The 16,871-nt window shown below is 35.0% G+C and overlaps 1 protein-coding gene across 4 annotated transcripts in view; it reads right to left on the reverse strand.

Moving 5' to 3' along the window:
• Positions 1–14,642, reverse strand: part of LOC110805363 (uncharacterized) — a 53,970-nt gene extending 39,328 nt beyond the window's left edge. For 2 of the 4 annotated variants that reach the window (XM_022010953.2, XM_022010950.2), the window contains exons 1-13: positions 14,389–14,642; positions 14,017–14,120; positions 13,797–13,874; positions 11,937–12,064; positions 11,648–11,741; positions 9,306–9,349; positions 9,112–9,180; positions 6,443–6,495; positions 4,747–4,948; positions 4,567–4,635; positions 4,391–4,470; positions 3,090–3,239; positions 1,289–1,352 (exon numbers count right to left, since the gene is read on the reverse strand). In XM_022010953.2, coding sequence (XP_021866645.2) covers positions 1,289–1,352; positions 3,090–3,239; positions 4,391–4,470; positions 4,567–4,635; positions 4,747–4,948; positions 6,443–6,495; positions 9,112–9,180; positions 9,306–9,349; positions 11,648–11,741; positions 11,937–12,064; positions 13,797–13,874; positions 14,017–14,107 — 1,122 coding nt within the window. In that variant the 5' untranslated portion in view covers positions 14,108–14,120; positions 14,389–14,642. Of the gene's footprint in view, positions 1–1,288; positions 1,353–3,089; positions 3,240–4,390; positions 4,471–4,566; positions 4,636–4,746; positions 4,949–6,442; positions 6,496–9,111; positions 9,181–9,305; positions 9,350–11,647; positions 11,742–11,936; positions 12,065–13,796; positions 13,875–14,016; positions 14,121–14,208; positions 14,366–14,388 lie in introns of those variants that run through there. The other 2 variants (XM_022010951.2, XM_056842953.1) reach the window with 2 other exon arrangements.
• Positions 14,643–16,871: the final 2,229 nt, after the last annotated feature.

Raw genomic sequence — 16,871 nt, forward strand, 5'->3', positions numbered from 1 at the left:
AAACACAGAGAAACACAAAAGTAAAAACAAGGTAAACTACATTAAACATAATAAATAGGGTCCTATTTCTAAAAACATATATCAATATATCATTTCTTTTCCGGCTATAAAACTCAAAAAAGTATTCTCCATGATATCATCCACAGATGACATACACCTGGTATCTCATCTCGAATAAGTCGTGTTTAGTCATCTACTACTCAGTACTACTGTGAATAGAAAATAGTTAATGCAAATCCCTGCTGCAATTTGATCGGAATAGGAAATAACTTTTGCACACCTGCACGAGTCTTACATAATAATATTAATATTAATAATGATCCAATTAGATGGAACTAACCTCACTATCAAATAAGAAAATTGAAACACGCGAATTGAAAAGTCCATATCAATTTTTTGAAATTTACCATCTCTTCGAAAATAGCAAAATAATGTAAGAAATATATGTATGCCTTTCGTCAAGTTTGCAATAAGAGAAAATTTAGCTCTTATTGCAAACATTGCTGATACAAAAATATCAAATTTACCCCAGTTTCTATTTAAACAAAAAAATTAAAAAATAAAGATGCTCCGGCCTAAAGAGAAAACACAGCTGAAAGATGAAATATTTCTTACCTAACACTTAAACTTAATACATATAATTTAGAAAACTATCAGAAATGAAAATAAGTTGGCTAAAGTGATTTCAACTCATCATAATTTGGAGTTTAAGTATGAACTAATCTAGGAGAACCGTAGCAAATAAAGCTTTATTCCAGCATACAAAAGCCAAGTAAGTGAATCATAATTCTCTCTTTTGCTAGCATTTACGCAGTCGGCATGATTGTTTGGGTGGATCAATGAGAGCTCCCGGAAGTGTGTATGCTACAGACACGCACAAGTACAAACACGAACGCGCACACACACACACACACACTAGCAGAGATAGGGGGGAGCTGTGATAGAATTCTAAAATGGTGTCTTCATGTCTGTCAGAAATCTTTCGCACAAATGTACATTCAGACCAGTGTTACCTAATCCTCCAATCACCCCACGAACCGCGAACCGAAAAGGCGAATTACAACATGAAAATGGTATAATTTTGGTCTAATTCACAAAATTAGGTAGCGAATTGCAAACCTGTACCCAATCTCATACTAGCGAACCAATTAACGGTGATTCAGACATTCAGTCACAACTATAAAGAATTCTTGAAAAAGTCAATGTAGGAGAGGGCAGCAATAAAGCAGTGTTCAAGATCAGCATAACAATCTGAAAGAAATCACTTGCACGGATTTAGTTGTTGTACCTGCTCCCTCTGAAGGAAATCCAATTTGACCTTATACAAATTCACATATTTCCGCAGCTGAACTCTACGAAATACAAGTAAGTTACTTCAGCATAAAGCACCCAAGTAAATCATTAAAAAAAGTAACATGACGTTAGAAGAAAAGATATAGACAGACATGGACTTTAGGTCAGCCTAACAATACATAATATTTAGGCAATCAGTAGTCAGGACTAGCCATAACTGGAACTTCACTTTGATAAAATCTAAAAGCAATGGGATGAAAAGTTACAAGAGGTAGCTGTTATAACTTCCATCCCAAACATATTGGGGGCTTGTGCTAATCATTAATACTTCCTCGGTTCGTTCTCGCAATGTTGGTCACTTTTACGCATGTCAATGCCCAACTTTGATCATTAACATCTTTAATTCTCTTTAAGCAAAAATTATAAACAGTTGATAACACATTGAGACGAATCTAACAAGACCCCACATTACTATGTTTTATCTTACATATAAATCACCAACATTAGTCAAAGTAGAATATGTGAGTAGTGTAGAAAGTCCAAATGTTGCGACTTGTGAGTATTAAAAAACAGAGGAAGTGTTTATCAACTAAAAAAGGTACAATTATCAAGTCCTCCTTTTTGCATTATTTCAATTATCATCTAAAGTGAAAAAGGCAAAGCTTTATTGCATTATTTCAAGTCCTCCCTTTTTAGGTTTTTGTGTTATACTTTTTCCGTTTCTTAGTAGATGCATCGTATTGACTTTTTACACTATTCATTTACTATCTTTGACCACAATTATAACTAATATGTAAAGACAACATTAGTATTTTTAATTGTTATTTGGTTAATCTCAATACTTCATATTTTCAAAAGACCTAATGTTAATAACTTCTATTAATTTGTAATTAAAGATTTTGATGGTCAAAGTTAGTATATAAATAGTGTAGAAAGTCAACATGATGAATGTATTGTGAAACGGAGGAAGTCGAGTTATACTTAGCACCTAATTCCCAAATAAGGCTACCTATCTGATTGTATCCTTTCTTTCTTCTTGTGGTTAGTGTCTTCATTATTCGTAACTAAGTTCTTTAGGTTATTTCCCTTTCCTTTTTCATGCGTCCCAAATATGTTTATGCACTTCTGTTTTGGGAAATGTCCGACAATTGTTTTAACACAAAATCACTACATTGTACCCAAGGGGACCAAGTTGTGACCGTTGAACTCTTTTGGACCTTCGCCTAGAAATTTCACTTCTCTATAAAATTCCTATTGATCAAGGTTCTATTGTTCTCTTAATGAGAAAAAAAATGTCCAGATTTAAGCCGAGGTCAATCAGTCACAAATTACTCCGTGTGGTTTGGCATCCAAACAATATCCAGATTTCAAGATTTGAATGGTACACAACTCTTAAAAGAATCTAAAAGAAGTATTTACTAATCCATACAGCATGTATCAGTAACACTAACATAGGCATGCCGCATGCTGTTAAAGCTTTATCACACACCGTCACAACAAAGGATAGATCACCTGCGGATACTATAATATCATATGTGCAGAAAGCAGGCGATATCTCGGATCTTTGAATTAGTTTAACAAAAACAACCAGACTCATGAAAACTAAAGCCTGACATACTAAATTTCAAATCTGAAAACGCATTACAACAACAACAACAACAACAACAACAACAACAACCAAGCTTTAGTCCCAAAATGAGTGGGGTCACTAAATAAAATAAAATAACCAGCTAAAAGCATGCCAAAGCTGGATAATGCCAGAAAACAAGGAGAAAGTTTTATGATGTTAGGCGTACATTTTTTGCCCAAGATGTCTCCAAGATGTTTCCTTCCGTCTCTTACGAACATCATAAAGAACTGATTCTTTAGCATAGTGCCACCAACTCTTCTGCCATCCCTTCAGTTTCTTTGATAATGGAAAATCCCAAGGACGGTAGCGTCCATACCTGCATTACAGTGGAAATGTAAAGTACAGCATCATGGCAATAACACAGCATTGCTGTTTCCATCCAGGGTCAAAGAAATTACAAAAGCTGATTTGCCCGATTAAAGTACATGGTTTAGTTAAACCTATGTGGTAATACCTTATACTTGCAAATAAAGCCAAAAGCCGCAACTTAACCATCTTCGATTAGTGCCTTAACGAAATTTGCTAGTCTTTGGTGGGTAAGAGGTCAGTAGCTCAGGTATCTTAAACAAAATAAATATTAAGGGAAGAAGTCGAATGCTTAGGAATATTGTATGGGAGTTCAAAAAATACCAAAAGAGACAAGAACTTAAGATATCCACTAAAATGGTGAGACAAACTGACAAAGACGGCCTAATCAAGCCTGGGGTCATAAAGGTCCATGCATTTTTTTTTCTGAGACCATGTACATTGGTTGGTTCTTCAAAATGGAACTTGGAGTGGCTCTCCACTCTCTCTCTACCACCATCTCTCTACAAGACACTCTCACGAACTCCTTCCAAAAAACACCTAACATTGGTTGGTTCTTCAAAAGAGCTCTCCAATTTCTTATTTACTATTTGGTAGTCCACAGTCCATAATAATTGTCTTTCACAACCCAAGTTACTCTCCACTTTTCAACAAGAATCAATTCTTGAAGGTGTATTGTCCAAGAGCTATCTTGAAGTAGGTCTCCATGAAGAGCCCCAATATTGGCCAAGAGATGGTTTTTGTTGGAGAACTACTTGGAGAGCTACTTGGAGAGCCACTCCAAGAGCCCCAATGTACATGCTTTAATAGTGTATGCATTTGCACATTAAACTGATGAACTGAAGGCCTAAAGCATTATGTGCAACAGGCTTTAGCATGTAGTGTCAATTGAGGGTTTCAAAATTGGGCAAATATGTGCCTAATCAAACTTGCTTAAGAGCTTTAAAACCAAAAGAAAACCCTTTCTACAGTATCACAAATCGCTAGAATGATCGATCACATAAAAAAAAGTGAGAAATTCCCCCATTTAAAAGATGGCCATTATAGAGAGCAGAACATTTCAGCGGTTAAATTAAATGAGCGCCACACCAGAAACTAAAGAAGCAAACATGTTTGCTAAAATGGAAAGACAAAGTGGTAGATCATATGAGTTGAAGTTACTTTTCCCTCAGCCGGCATGTGCATATATAGTCTGAAAACATCAATATGTGCTGTAACTGGGCAGGATTTATGGTCATGACCTGAAAGGAAAAAAAAAGTGAGAGAGAGAAAGTGAACAAGCTAAAAAACAGTCAATAACTTGGAACCCAGACATTGCTCCAAAAGAATCAACCAACCAGTTTTGTAAGCTCAGAAACAACTGAATATTGAGGAGCATTAAACTCAAGCTTCCCAGACTTTGTTACCTTGAACAAAACAAGACAAATGTATTAGGGCTAAGCATAAGTTACCATTTTCATATGAAAACACAATTCATCATGTCTAGGAAACCAAGGGGGAAAGGCATTATTTCCCACCTGAAGAGATAAATCAAAGGGCATCAATAAATAGTCATATTTATCTACATCAGTTACTACACGTCGCCACAATTCAGTTTCTCCCACACCATTAACACCCAAGGAACCCAGAAATCCTTCAAGGGTGCTACAGTGAATTCCCAGACCACGGATCTCTATAATTTTGTTGACCTGACCACCTCTTGCCTTTGAACTCAAGGGCCTGAAAACAGTAGATAGACTGAAATCATGCAATACATACTATCAATTGCATCAACTAGCGTAAGGATATGAAGATTAGAACTTTAGAAGTTAATCACGTCTAGAAGTAAGGACGGTGTGAAGAAAAGTTGGAAGGCGCAACATGGATAAAAGTAGCTCAGGTGCTGAAACACCTATATAGCTTAGACCAATCAGATCTACTTAGTAATAAAGCACCCCAAACTGCCAACAATGGGGCTGTGAAGGAAAAGATCTACGAAAAAAGCAGAGATGATGCCAACATGGAGAGAATTCGCAACACTCTGTTTTCAACAAGGTTTATTAGGGTTGTCCCGCTGTTAAAGAACAACAAAATCCGTTATGCTAAGCCATCAAATCCTTCCAGTTTCAAATTAACGTTTACTTAACGCCCAAAAATGTAATAATCTCGAGGGGACATGCTCTTCCTGATATACTTCATCAAAAGATGAAAGGATTTCTTCTGAATGGGCTACTGTGCTTGTGAATTATATGTTCTTTTTTATTCAGGCAATTTCGGGGAACAAAATAGAGCTCTGAAGAAAAGAGCTCACCCATGATCGCCATCGACAGCTAAGAACACAACCAGTCCCTCAAACCTCTGACAGGCAATATGCACCAAGCTAACAGCACCAATACATTTTATTTGAGAGACATAATAGAAAGTAAGACTGCATTAGGCAGGAACAGCGCCAATATCACCACAATCACTAGCCTTTCTATCTCTAGGTACGCCTCTCGTTCTTCTAATTTTTGTTGCTAAGTAATAAGGAAATGTATGAGAAAGGACTAGGGATAAAACCAATGAACCCTCAACCTCAAAGGGCTAAACATAGAGGATAGCATAACGTACCAAGTAATAGCCTTTCCATCTCTAGTGCACGCCTCTCATTCTTCTAATTTTTGTTGGTACGTAATAAGGAAATGTATGAGAAAGGACTAAGGATAAAACCAACGAACCCTCAACCTCAAAGGGCTAAACATAGAGGACAGCATAACATACAAGAATCAAACAAAACAAAAATAAAAAATAAAGCTAACAAAACACACATGATCAAATCTTAAGTCAAGGAATAATAAGTTGCTCCCAACTTGCTGGCCCCAACATTCGAGAAGAGCCAAAAAACAGTAGCATAAAGGCTTCATAAGGGCAAGTTACGCTCTCAAAAAAACAACGGTTTCCTCATTTTTCATTTGTACCGCAAAATAGCTTCGGGAAATAGTACTCTAAACTCAATGTAGGCACGGGAAATTTGTAAATTTGTGCTTACACTCACTACTCCAATAAATTTATTCCGTCTCATGCTATTAGCCCTTTAATCAGGTAATGATTGTTATTGAGATTCAGCTGTCTCAGACAGTTTTTTCCAGCAATGCAAAAAGCAAACATTCATATATTACTCAATTTACCAACAGAAACAGCATGAACGGTGAACTTCCAATCTACACATGATTCTTTGTAGGGTCAAATGATTACCCATCAGCAGCTTGCTTCATCTCCAAGCTTGAAAATCTTAAACCGAAAAGCATCTGCGCCAAAGACAGAGTTGGTACAGATTTGAATTAGTTATCAAGGCCTTCGATGAAAATTTTCCAGCCAGTATCACTTGAAAAAATTCAGAGTAAACCAACAGTATTTCTTCATATCACAGATACAACAATTCAAAGTACCGAGGCCTAATATAATCTAAATGTTACACTTTGGTCCAAAAGGTATAACATCCTCAACAGAGTAAAATTAAATTCTATACTTCGCGAAGTCTTCCCTTCTCAGTTCAGCTGAACAATCAGGTTGTCAGAGGAAATAGCTTCCACACTTCAGAAATCCAAACCTTTTTCGCCTTTTCTCACCCTTCTTGGTTTCATTACAATACACTATCAGACTGTCCTTGTTTTGAACTTTTGACCCAACTTATATCAAGGAAAGACAATACAGAACACAAAGAGGACACCCAAAGAAAGAGTACCCACCAAAAATATGCCATGGATGTGTTAAATAGAAATGAAGTTGGCCTTCAAGATGCACTTAAATCTAAATCTTCCAAGCCACAAGTTCCCCTTCAGAGTCCAGATTCTGTCATCATTCCCTTCCTAGCTCCAACATGTTCCTTGTCCCCGAAATGATACTCCCTCCATTATTTTAAGTGATACGCTTGCCTAAATCGGCTGTTTTTATTAAGTGTTACACTTCTATTTATGGAAATCATAGACACTATTTTTTTAAATCTCTCTCTTCTCATCCCCACTCCTAATTATATTAATCTTTCTCTCTCTCCCATGGTCTCCACATATACTCACCATCTTTTTCTCACACTGGATAATTACCCACTACCAATTTGTTATAATAAAGAATAAACTTGCTTACCCACTTACATATTATTTTAACAAATTCAACTCTATCTCCTAAAACTATGTGTTGGTCAAACTGTGACACTTAAATAAGGCAGAGGGAGTAAGAAAAATAATGAACCCCGGAATAATCCCAAGTTTTCTTGTCTTCTTTTAATTAACAGAACTTTTGACGGTCTCATGTTAATCCCAAGTGCATACATCACAACCAAAACAAATCCATTTAAATAAACTTAGTAGGATAAATTCTTAAAAGAGTTACTAATCTACTTGTTGTTAAAATAAAATAAAAAGCAAACTGGTATAATGAAAAGAAAACTGCAATTTTGGGATTAGTCCAATAAATTTTTCCAAAATAATCCATAGTTCCTCAATTTTCTGCAGTACCTTGATGGCTTGATCACCTTTTCTTCACAAAACTTGGGGAAATTTTGCAAGAAACCACACAAGAATTGTATTCTATAACGTTGACTGAAGTGAGGGTGTATCTAAAAACAAAATGGAGTAAAAGGCGTGATGTGCGTTGGCTTAGTGCGGATTTTGGTGGAGTGGGGGTGGTGGTAATGGTGATGCCAGAATCCCAGATTGAAGAGTTGGAGAGACTCCGGTGGGTGGGGTCATGGGGAGAATCATGGTTAAGGGTGAAGCCATTCAGTAAAATGGGAGAAAAGGAATTAAAGAAAGAAAAAAAAAGTGTACAAAACACTTACAAAGAGAATGGAGGTGGCGGATTCTCTTGCCCTTACCTTATCCCCTCCACCAAACAACTCCTTATGGTATTTTTAATATACCTCTATGTCTTCAGAACTCCCCTGGCATTAAACTTTGCAAAACGCTCTTCACATTCCAAAGTTCCTCAGAATAATAGCGCTTCAAGGTCATGTTTAAGAAAATACCATACAACTTCTCATAAAAGGTTTGGACAATTTACATTCCACGTTATGAACCTTGAAGGCCTGACCCTAAATTTTGGATCCTAAGCATCCCGATTGATCAAGTAAGCTTTATACGCGGCATGCTGATCAGCGATTACTAGCGATTCCTTGCCTCGCTGTAAGCTCAGGTTCTTTCTTTCTCTTGTTTTCTATTTTTTCTATACTTCCCATTTGTACAGTATGTACTGGTTAGTACGTTAGATACATCCAAACAACCAAGTTCCACTACTAGTATCACGCATGGCTTATAAACTATACGACAATCCTACTGTTTGCTGATTCATTAAGGATCCTTTCACTATCGACCGCCAAAACCTTTCCAAGTAGTAGTAAAATCCTCTTCATATCTTCAACAATCTTCAAATACTATTCATTGTCAATTCAATTGTATTTATAGGGTATCCCAACAAAGAAATATCCAGGATCTCAAAAAAAATTACAAATATGTTACAACTGGCAACGGTTGCCACTCAGCAGAACTACAAATAACTACCCCTATCAAAAATATTCTAGGACTTGCTTCCAAGAACCAAAACTGCTACAAAAAGTCCAAAACAAATAACACACTAGCAAAAGGTTGACATTTCTTATAAAAAGTAAAAAGATACAGGAGATAAACAATAGAAAACACAAAATTAAATTTGTTCACAGAAAAGAATCCTACACCATGCGAATGTGCAAAATCTAAGACCAGACAAACAAGTACACACGAACATTAGTGTCTGTTATCTGAGTCAAATAGTAATATCAGAGCCATTAATTAACATAAAAGCTTGCATACATAGATAAACATGAAATAACAAGAAAATTAGGGGGGGGGGGGGGGGGGGAAGTAAACTTTAAAATTAGGGAAAAGCAATACCGACTGCGACTGTATATCACAATATACTACATGAACATTCCTCATGGATACTTGAATGCTATCAAGGATCTGTAAGTACAAAATTGTATAATGTGAGTAATTTGACTGACTAAAGCCACTAAACTCATAGATAACAAAGCTAATTGAAGAAAATTAATTTTCATCAATCACAGCAACAAAAATGAGATTATCACCCTTCCAGTCACATGTGAAATCAATGATTGTCCCGCTTGATTATCTGCAGAAAGAAAAGGGCTGAACAATGAGAATTGAGAGAAAGAGAGAAATAAGAGGCAAGGATAGCTCAAATGAACAGAACTGAGGCCTATATAACTGAAAATCAATCTTTAATTCTTGTAATTCTGAATTATGCGTCTAATTAGACATTATCATACAACTACTAATGTTTCTAGTGAAAACGATCTTGCGTTGCGGTTATGCTTGCAGCAGGAGAAAATTTTAAAACTAGTAGCTATACAGTTAAGGTACTTGTTTAATAAAAGAACCCGACCTAGCAGGTCAGTTATGTAAGATCTGGGAGGGAAAAGGTAAAGAAATCTCTGTAAAGATCAGTATGCCTACCATTTAGTTGGTATAGGATCTATATATGAATATTGGAATCTTCGGGAAGAGAGATACTTGTGGCGCTTGATGGAAAACGTAATTTACAAAATCCCCCTTAGGTGATACTCTAGCAGGTCAGCTTTGCATTACATATCACAACCGTGATAGGCGTGATTGCCACACTATCTTCTCCTTTCTGATATAGGATTTCCACTATGGTTGTACACTTTCCACTCTTTTACCGCCTTGCTCATTCCATATTGTGACCAATTTAACATTATAAGGTATGACTAACAAAAGACTGACAATAACAAAGTTTAAGTCTTTGAAACTTCTTGAGAAACGCAAAATGATACTTGATTCTAAAAACATTACTTAATTTTATTCTATTCTAAAAACAAAGTTGTTCAATATAATTAAGAGAAATTTCCAATCAAAGATGTTACTGGAGAACAATGTTTTAGAACACAATATCAGAAGGGAGCTATCAGTTTAATTTTTCCTTATCTGCTGAGCAAGGGGATCCAATCTTCTACAGACTCAACTGCTTCCACATTGCTGTTCTCCTTTTTATTTTTAGCAAAGAAATTGACCAAGAGAAGGAAACACATCTTTCATGTCTTACCGAGTAACACCCTGTTCTGCTTACGTGTGGGAGACCATAGCTAATGACTAATGAGAGCTATCACAACTCACAAGCTGGAACGATACAAAGGAAATGAGTGATAATTATACATTCTAGAACTGGGAATTTCATATTCTGCACAATTCTCCAATTAATCTTTTTCTTCAGTAAGATTTAATGTGATTGAGTTATGGTCTTAACAAAATGGATCATAGAATTCAAAACAATCAACAAATCGATCCATGCTCTCCAATCTCATAGGATATCTGTGATTGAGATTCTTTCTGAAAAAAGTTAGTCCAATTATGAAGGAGGAGGTAAGAGAATTTCAAATTGTCTGCCAATAATGATAGAAGAGGTTAGAAGAAGGGATTCTATAAATATATATATATATATATATATATATTATATATATATATATATATGTATGTATATACATACATATATATATATATGTATGTATATATATGTCTATATATATATATATATATATGTATATATATGTATATATATATATATGTAGAGAGAGAGAGAGAGGACATCTTGTCCTCTGGTTGTATTCTACTTTTTTTTTTATAGATAAATCACTTTCAAATCATCCAGAAATCGTTGTCAGAAAAGAAAAAAGAAAAAAAAACTCATCCAGCAAAAAACATAAAGGACTACAAAATGCAGGGAACAAAGCATGTAATATATCAAAATACGGGGATCAAAGAATTATATGACACATCCCGATAAAATATTTGAAAGCAACTGACGTCTGACGGTAGTTATTATGAAGAGGAAAGTCGAATAGAGAAGGCTGTCAGTCCAAAGTTCATCAACTTGACATAGAAAGCACTGGAAAATGGTATATACGGAGCCCAGAAACTAATGGTTAGCAGGCTGCAGGCAACCGAAGCTGGAGTAGCAGACAAATTTTCAGCAACACTAACTAGACTAAATCGCAAGTGACCAGCTGATTGTGGTAGACTGAATGTGGAGGCCCTAATCTTTGGTGCCAAGGGCCAAATGTTGACCGGTAGCAGAGACCTCATTGGCAAGGGGCCTTGACAACTCTGACGGTTCCTTTCTTCATTAAAAAGCTTCAAAGTTCAACGATGGGTTAATCATAATATTACAACTTTTTCTTTACCATCTCTCGTCTCCTTGGCCTTTCTTTGACAATCGGCTATCTCCGGATTAACAGAGTCTACTTTTGGCTATCCATCCTACATTCCTACCTCTACCTTCCTGTCAAGTACATCTTTATAAAAGTACTAGCCTACATTACAAATGTTTGATCTGACTCAGTGAAAGAGTACATGACAAAGATATGAAAAGAGAGAGTAAGATAAAATGTCTCACCACAGACGCGTCTTGACAGTTTTTCCAATTCTGCAGCAGCAAGCTTTGCCTTTTTAGCAGCTAATTCTCTTCTTTCAACAGCGTCTATACTCCACTGCAAATAATTTAAAGGAATTGAGATACATATATTTATAGAAAATGAAATTTTCAGTGCAGCCAGTCACTGCCCAAAAGAGAGACAACAGGCTAGGATCAGATGCTTCCGTCAAGGGAAACAGTTTCAGAAGTGCATAAAAGGAAACAGATGCTCGGAATAACAATTTTCTTGCAATTTCATTTAAAAGGATACCTCATGATCGTCGCGTGGACCGGCACAAAATAAGACATCTTCAAGTTCTAAACTTATTACAATAGGGTCCCAAGACTCCCAACTCAGCTTTTTCCAAGACATTCCTATTCTTAGCCTGCCGACATGACCTGTCAGACAATCCAGTTGTGGAATCCAATGTAAAATAAGTGATAAATCCAGATCTACAAATGACATAACTTAAACATGCATGCTTGAAGCCACTCGAGAAGACCAAAGAGAAAAGGATAATTGCAGAAACCGTCATATATGAACTTGGGGCAGGTGATTGAAAGAAAATAAGGCGTTGTTTGATTCAACTTATTTTGTCTGAACTTATCTTAATTTGTTTTGTCTGGAAAACACTTATTTTGTCTGAAATTGTTTGAAAGAAACTTATTTTGTCTCTAAAAGTTAAAATAAGTTAAAATAAGCTGAACAACACAAGGTTTAAGAGTAGTAAAAAACTAAAAATACACCTGTGAACGAAAAAAACTCTTTGAATACAGTTCTGCACGTTTCAGCAAAAATAGGCAATTTTCTTACAAAATGATATCAAGGGTCACATTTTACCCTATTCTTAACTAGCATAACCCAATTGACGAAATGTGCGTAAGTCATCAAGCCCAAGAGCTTCTTGCTTTGTAGAAAATGATAGGTAAAGAAAAATAATACCTCAACCTTCCATGTATTATCATACCCAACAATTATGGGGAACTGGTTTTGAGTGGCAGTGATAGTTTTGCTAATGTAAATGATAAGAAATTACTACAACATTTACCTCTATATGCAATCTTCCAAGGCAAGAAAAATACCCCCTTGTGTTTTTCTTTTAAATGCATCACCTTGACTTTGGCACTATTCATATACTATACTAAGCTTGTCTTGCATTTTTTACCAATGTATAAAAATCAAATGTTATTGTATAAAATATTGTTAGATTAGTGACAATACTTTCATAATATCAACTGTTTATAACTTTTACAAATAGAAAATTAGAGATATTTAATGGTCAAATGATGCATTAACAAGTGTGCTGGTCCAAGTGATTAAAACAAAAAACAAAGGGAGTAACGAGTTATAGTACAATGGAATACTTCATTTTTGTATTGATTATTGTATTCTCAATAATCAATACATTGATTATTGATTATTGTAAACCAATTATTGTATTGATTATTGTGATAACAATGATTTGTGATAAACAACTTCAAAGGGTGACACCTTGATTGATGATTTATCTCTAATTTAATATTCTACACAAAGAAGTGTATGGTATTAACTTTACTAAATCATTGATAATAACTTAGTTTAATTATCTTCATAAAACACATTATTCTCGAGCACCTCAAAAATTCAGGTGCCACATGCTCACTATTTCTCTGGAATTCTTCCACTTCACAGTTGATTTCAAAACCACATAAACAAATTTATACTTTTCTTGGTTGAGAATAGGTCTACTCTGTTTCCTACTACCGTATATAGGGAACCTCAGTGAGGTTTATTAGATAGCCTAAAATCTAATCGTGACATATAAAGCCTTTTAGCTTCACATGTAGAGAAACTAGTCCAGCTACACATGGTCAAATATACATCATGTCGAAAAGAAGAGTATGTTTGTTATTTTGTTCGTTCTATGCTTGAAGAGTTTCATTGAACTATTTGGCAATGCTTTTTGGCAAAACTACTTCTTTGATAATCATACAATGTTCCCACAAGACACCCTTAAAACACCCTCTCCCCTCATTTTCACAAAATTTCCTTAAAGAGGAAAAATTAGGTTTATAGCCTTAAAGCTAACCTTTAGGGGTATAACTTATCCAAATTTGATAAATCAAAACAAGTAGGTGAGTTTAGAATTACATCGCTTGAGATCAACCGGCAACTGAAGGTAGTCAAACGCTTCAAGAATAAGTTCCACGTCTTTCAATACTATCTCATCTGAAAGAAACCAAAATCAAATGATCAAAATAACAAAATAACAAAAAAAGCAACCTCTTAAACATTATCACAGTTTAAACTCCTAAAAATCATATTTTACATCATTAAGTCTCAAACGAATAACGCAGTAGTAAACAATTACCTAAGGTGATTTTGAGCTGCTTTTGGTGGAAATCTTTGATGTATTTTCCAAGATAACCAAGAAGCAGCTGCCGAACTGGTCCCTCGAACATTATTGTTTATATTCTGCAAGATTAACATCAAAATTAAATAATCAAAATGCCAGATGAATTCTTTTGAGCTAGCCCAAGTAAACTTGATGGAAAAAAAAAACCTTGACCAAAGCTAAGCAAGGAAAACCCAACCAATCACCCAGAAGCCAGTCATTGTAAATTCGACTTCTGAAGTGATTTATTTTGTTGAAAATCAAAAACTTTTCCTCCCAATTGTTAATATTTGTTTCTCAAAATTGGGGACTACGGTGCACGGAAACGCCAAAAAAATCACGATGTACCGTTTCCGAAACGTCCTGCAACGGGGGAAACCGGGAAACGCGTTTCGGAACGCGCCAAAACCGTATCAGAAAAATAGAGACGTATTTGAAACTGAATTCATCCCGGAAACGAATGGGAAACGAATGTGAAACGAGATTACAATCTAATATTCACGTTTCCCAAGCAAACTAATTGTATCAAAGTTTTTCCGCCAGAAAACTGAAATTAGGTTGAAGAAGATAGGTTGAAGAAGATATCAGTTACTCTACAAATTTGGGCCTGGCTCAAGTAAACAAATGGAAAGTAAAGGGTCTAATGGCTACAGCCACTGGCTGTACCCAAAACGACAGGCGTTTAAAATAAAGTTTATGTGACACGTGGCGCCCTTCTTATGGGTGGTTTGCTCAATGTAATCTTCACACACATTAAAAAAATATCAAACTTGGTTTGCATAAGGTTTGAACCCTTGACCGTAAGTTTAAACATTAAAGTCTTTACAACTAAGCTATTACATGTGTTCATGTTATCATTGCAAAAAGAAAATATAAGTAAATGTGAATGTCATTAATGTAGTAACCCGGGGCATTGCCCGGGCCTAAAAACTAGTTGTTGTATTATAAACAAACAAATAAACAAGAAAGAACTCAAAATCATATGATTAATGTTCATAATTAAACTTTTCATTAATCTTTTATTCTTTCTTTTTGTATTGTTTGTTCTTTATTGTTGTACGGTTTGTTCCTTCTTGTTGTTTTTTAAATTCATTCATCAAACTTATTGTTGTATTGTTTGTTCTTTCATGTTGGCTTTAAAAGTCATCATAAAATTGTTCATAGTTGTTGTATTGTTTGTTCTTTTTTCTGGAATTTTATGTTCTTTTTTATATTGTTTGTTCTTTTTTGTTGAATTATTTGTTCTTTCTTGTTTATTTGTTTGTTCATAATAATTATCTGCTTTATTGTTTGTTCTTTCTTGTTGTATTGTTTTTTCTTTCATGTTGGCTTTAAACTTCATCATAAAATTGTTCATAATTGTTGTATTGTTTGTTCTTTTTTCTGGAATTTTATGTTCTTTTTTATATTGTTTGTTCTTTTTTTGTTGAATTATTTGTTCTTTCTTGTTTATTTGTTTGTTCACAATAAATACGGAGTATATGGTTAATGTTCATAATGAAATTGTTCACTTCATTGGTCTTTTATGTTTTTACAAGCGTCTATATTGTTTATTTCCAAATAAATAAATAAATGTTCATTCCAAATAAATAAATAAATGTTCATTTCTAAAATAGTCAATGTTAATTTCCAAATAGTAAATGTTCATTTCCAAATAAATAAACAAATGTTCATTTCCAAAGTAGTAAATGTTCATTTTTATACCAGTATAATAATGTTCATTTTAAACAACACAACAACGTCGTTTTGGATGGATACAGCTAGCTCTAGCTGTACACGGGTACATCCAAAAATTTGCGGGTCCATTGGTCCGTCCGTCTTCTCCAACAATCCAATTCCCCAAGCCCATTATAACTTTCTCTCTCCTCCTCCTCCTCCTCCCCCTCCCCCCATAATTTTTCTCTGTCCACCAATTCTCCTTCTCCGGTCGCAAAACCCTAGATCTCTCACCGCCGTTGACGCCGCTGCTCTCCCCCTCCTTTCTCTCTGTCATCCGTTGATTTGGTTCTCCGATCCGATTCTGTGTTCTACCGGTAGCTGAATGAGTGAAATTCCTCGTTTTTTGTTCAATATGATGTTGATGCTCACCTTGAATTTAGGCTTAATTTTCAATCTTGTTGACTATTTTGATTGAATTTATCTCATATCCGAGCTCATCTCTTTGTTTATGTTTTTACTCATGAATTTGAATTTTGGCTCCAATTTGTTTCATTGTTTTCATTATTTTGAATTTTGGTGGGATTGTTTTTGTTTCATTTGATTCTAATTTTCTTTCGATTTCATCTGGGCTTGTGTTATGTTAAGCTGTTAGTAAAAACTGAGTTTGATGTCAATTTCATCTAGAAGGAGCCCAAAATATAAGGAGGAATAGTTTTATAATTTGGTTGAAATTACAAAACTCACGAACCCTAAAAAAAGGAAATTACAGTAAGTGAGGAAGGAGCTTTTCTGGTTTAAATAACATTTACATTAAATAATTAACAATCACCTTACAAAAATATATAGTCAAATAAGCCTTAATTCATAGTCATGTTACAAAAGTACACAGTTACAATCTTAAAATATACAGTCACACAACATTTACTATTATTCTCCTTGATTTACTTGTTCCGTTAATCTTTGAGATAAATTTGGAATTTCTCAATAAATTCCCAACATTTACCAAACAAGACAATGACCGCATTAACAATCAGTTTCCTATACTCATCCCACCTCTTAATCTTAAACCCAAAACTCTCATTCGCACATATCAAACGCACCGTGATTACTTTAGATTTCCGGGTCAGTCCCTATTAAATTCTCCCTAATTGCCTAATTAGCCTTAGCAAGGG

This window comes from Spinacia oleracea, chromosome 4 (genome assembly GCF_020520425.1).
Source record: "Spinacia oleracea cultivar Varoflay chromosome 4, BTI_SOV_V1, whole genome shotgun sequence".
NCBI classification, from domain to species: Eukaryota; Viridiplantae; Streptophyta; class Magnoliopsida; order Caryophyllales; family Amaranthaceae; genus Spinacia; species Spinacia oleracea.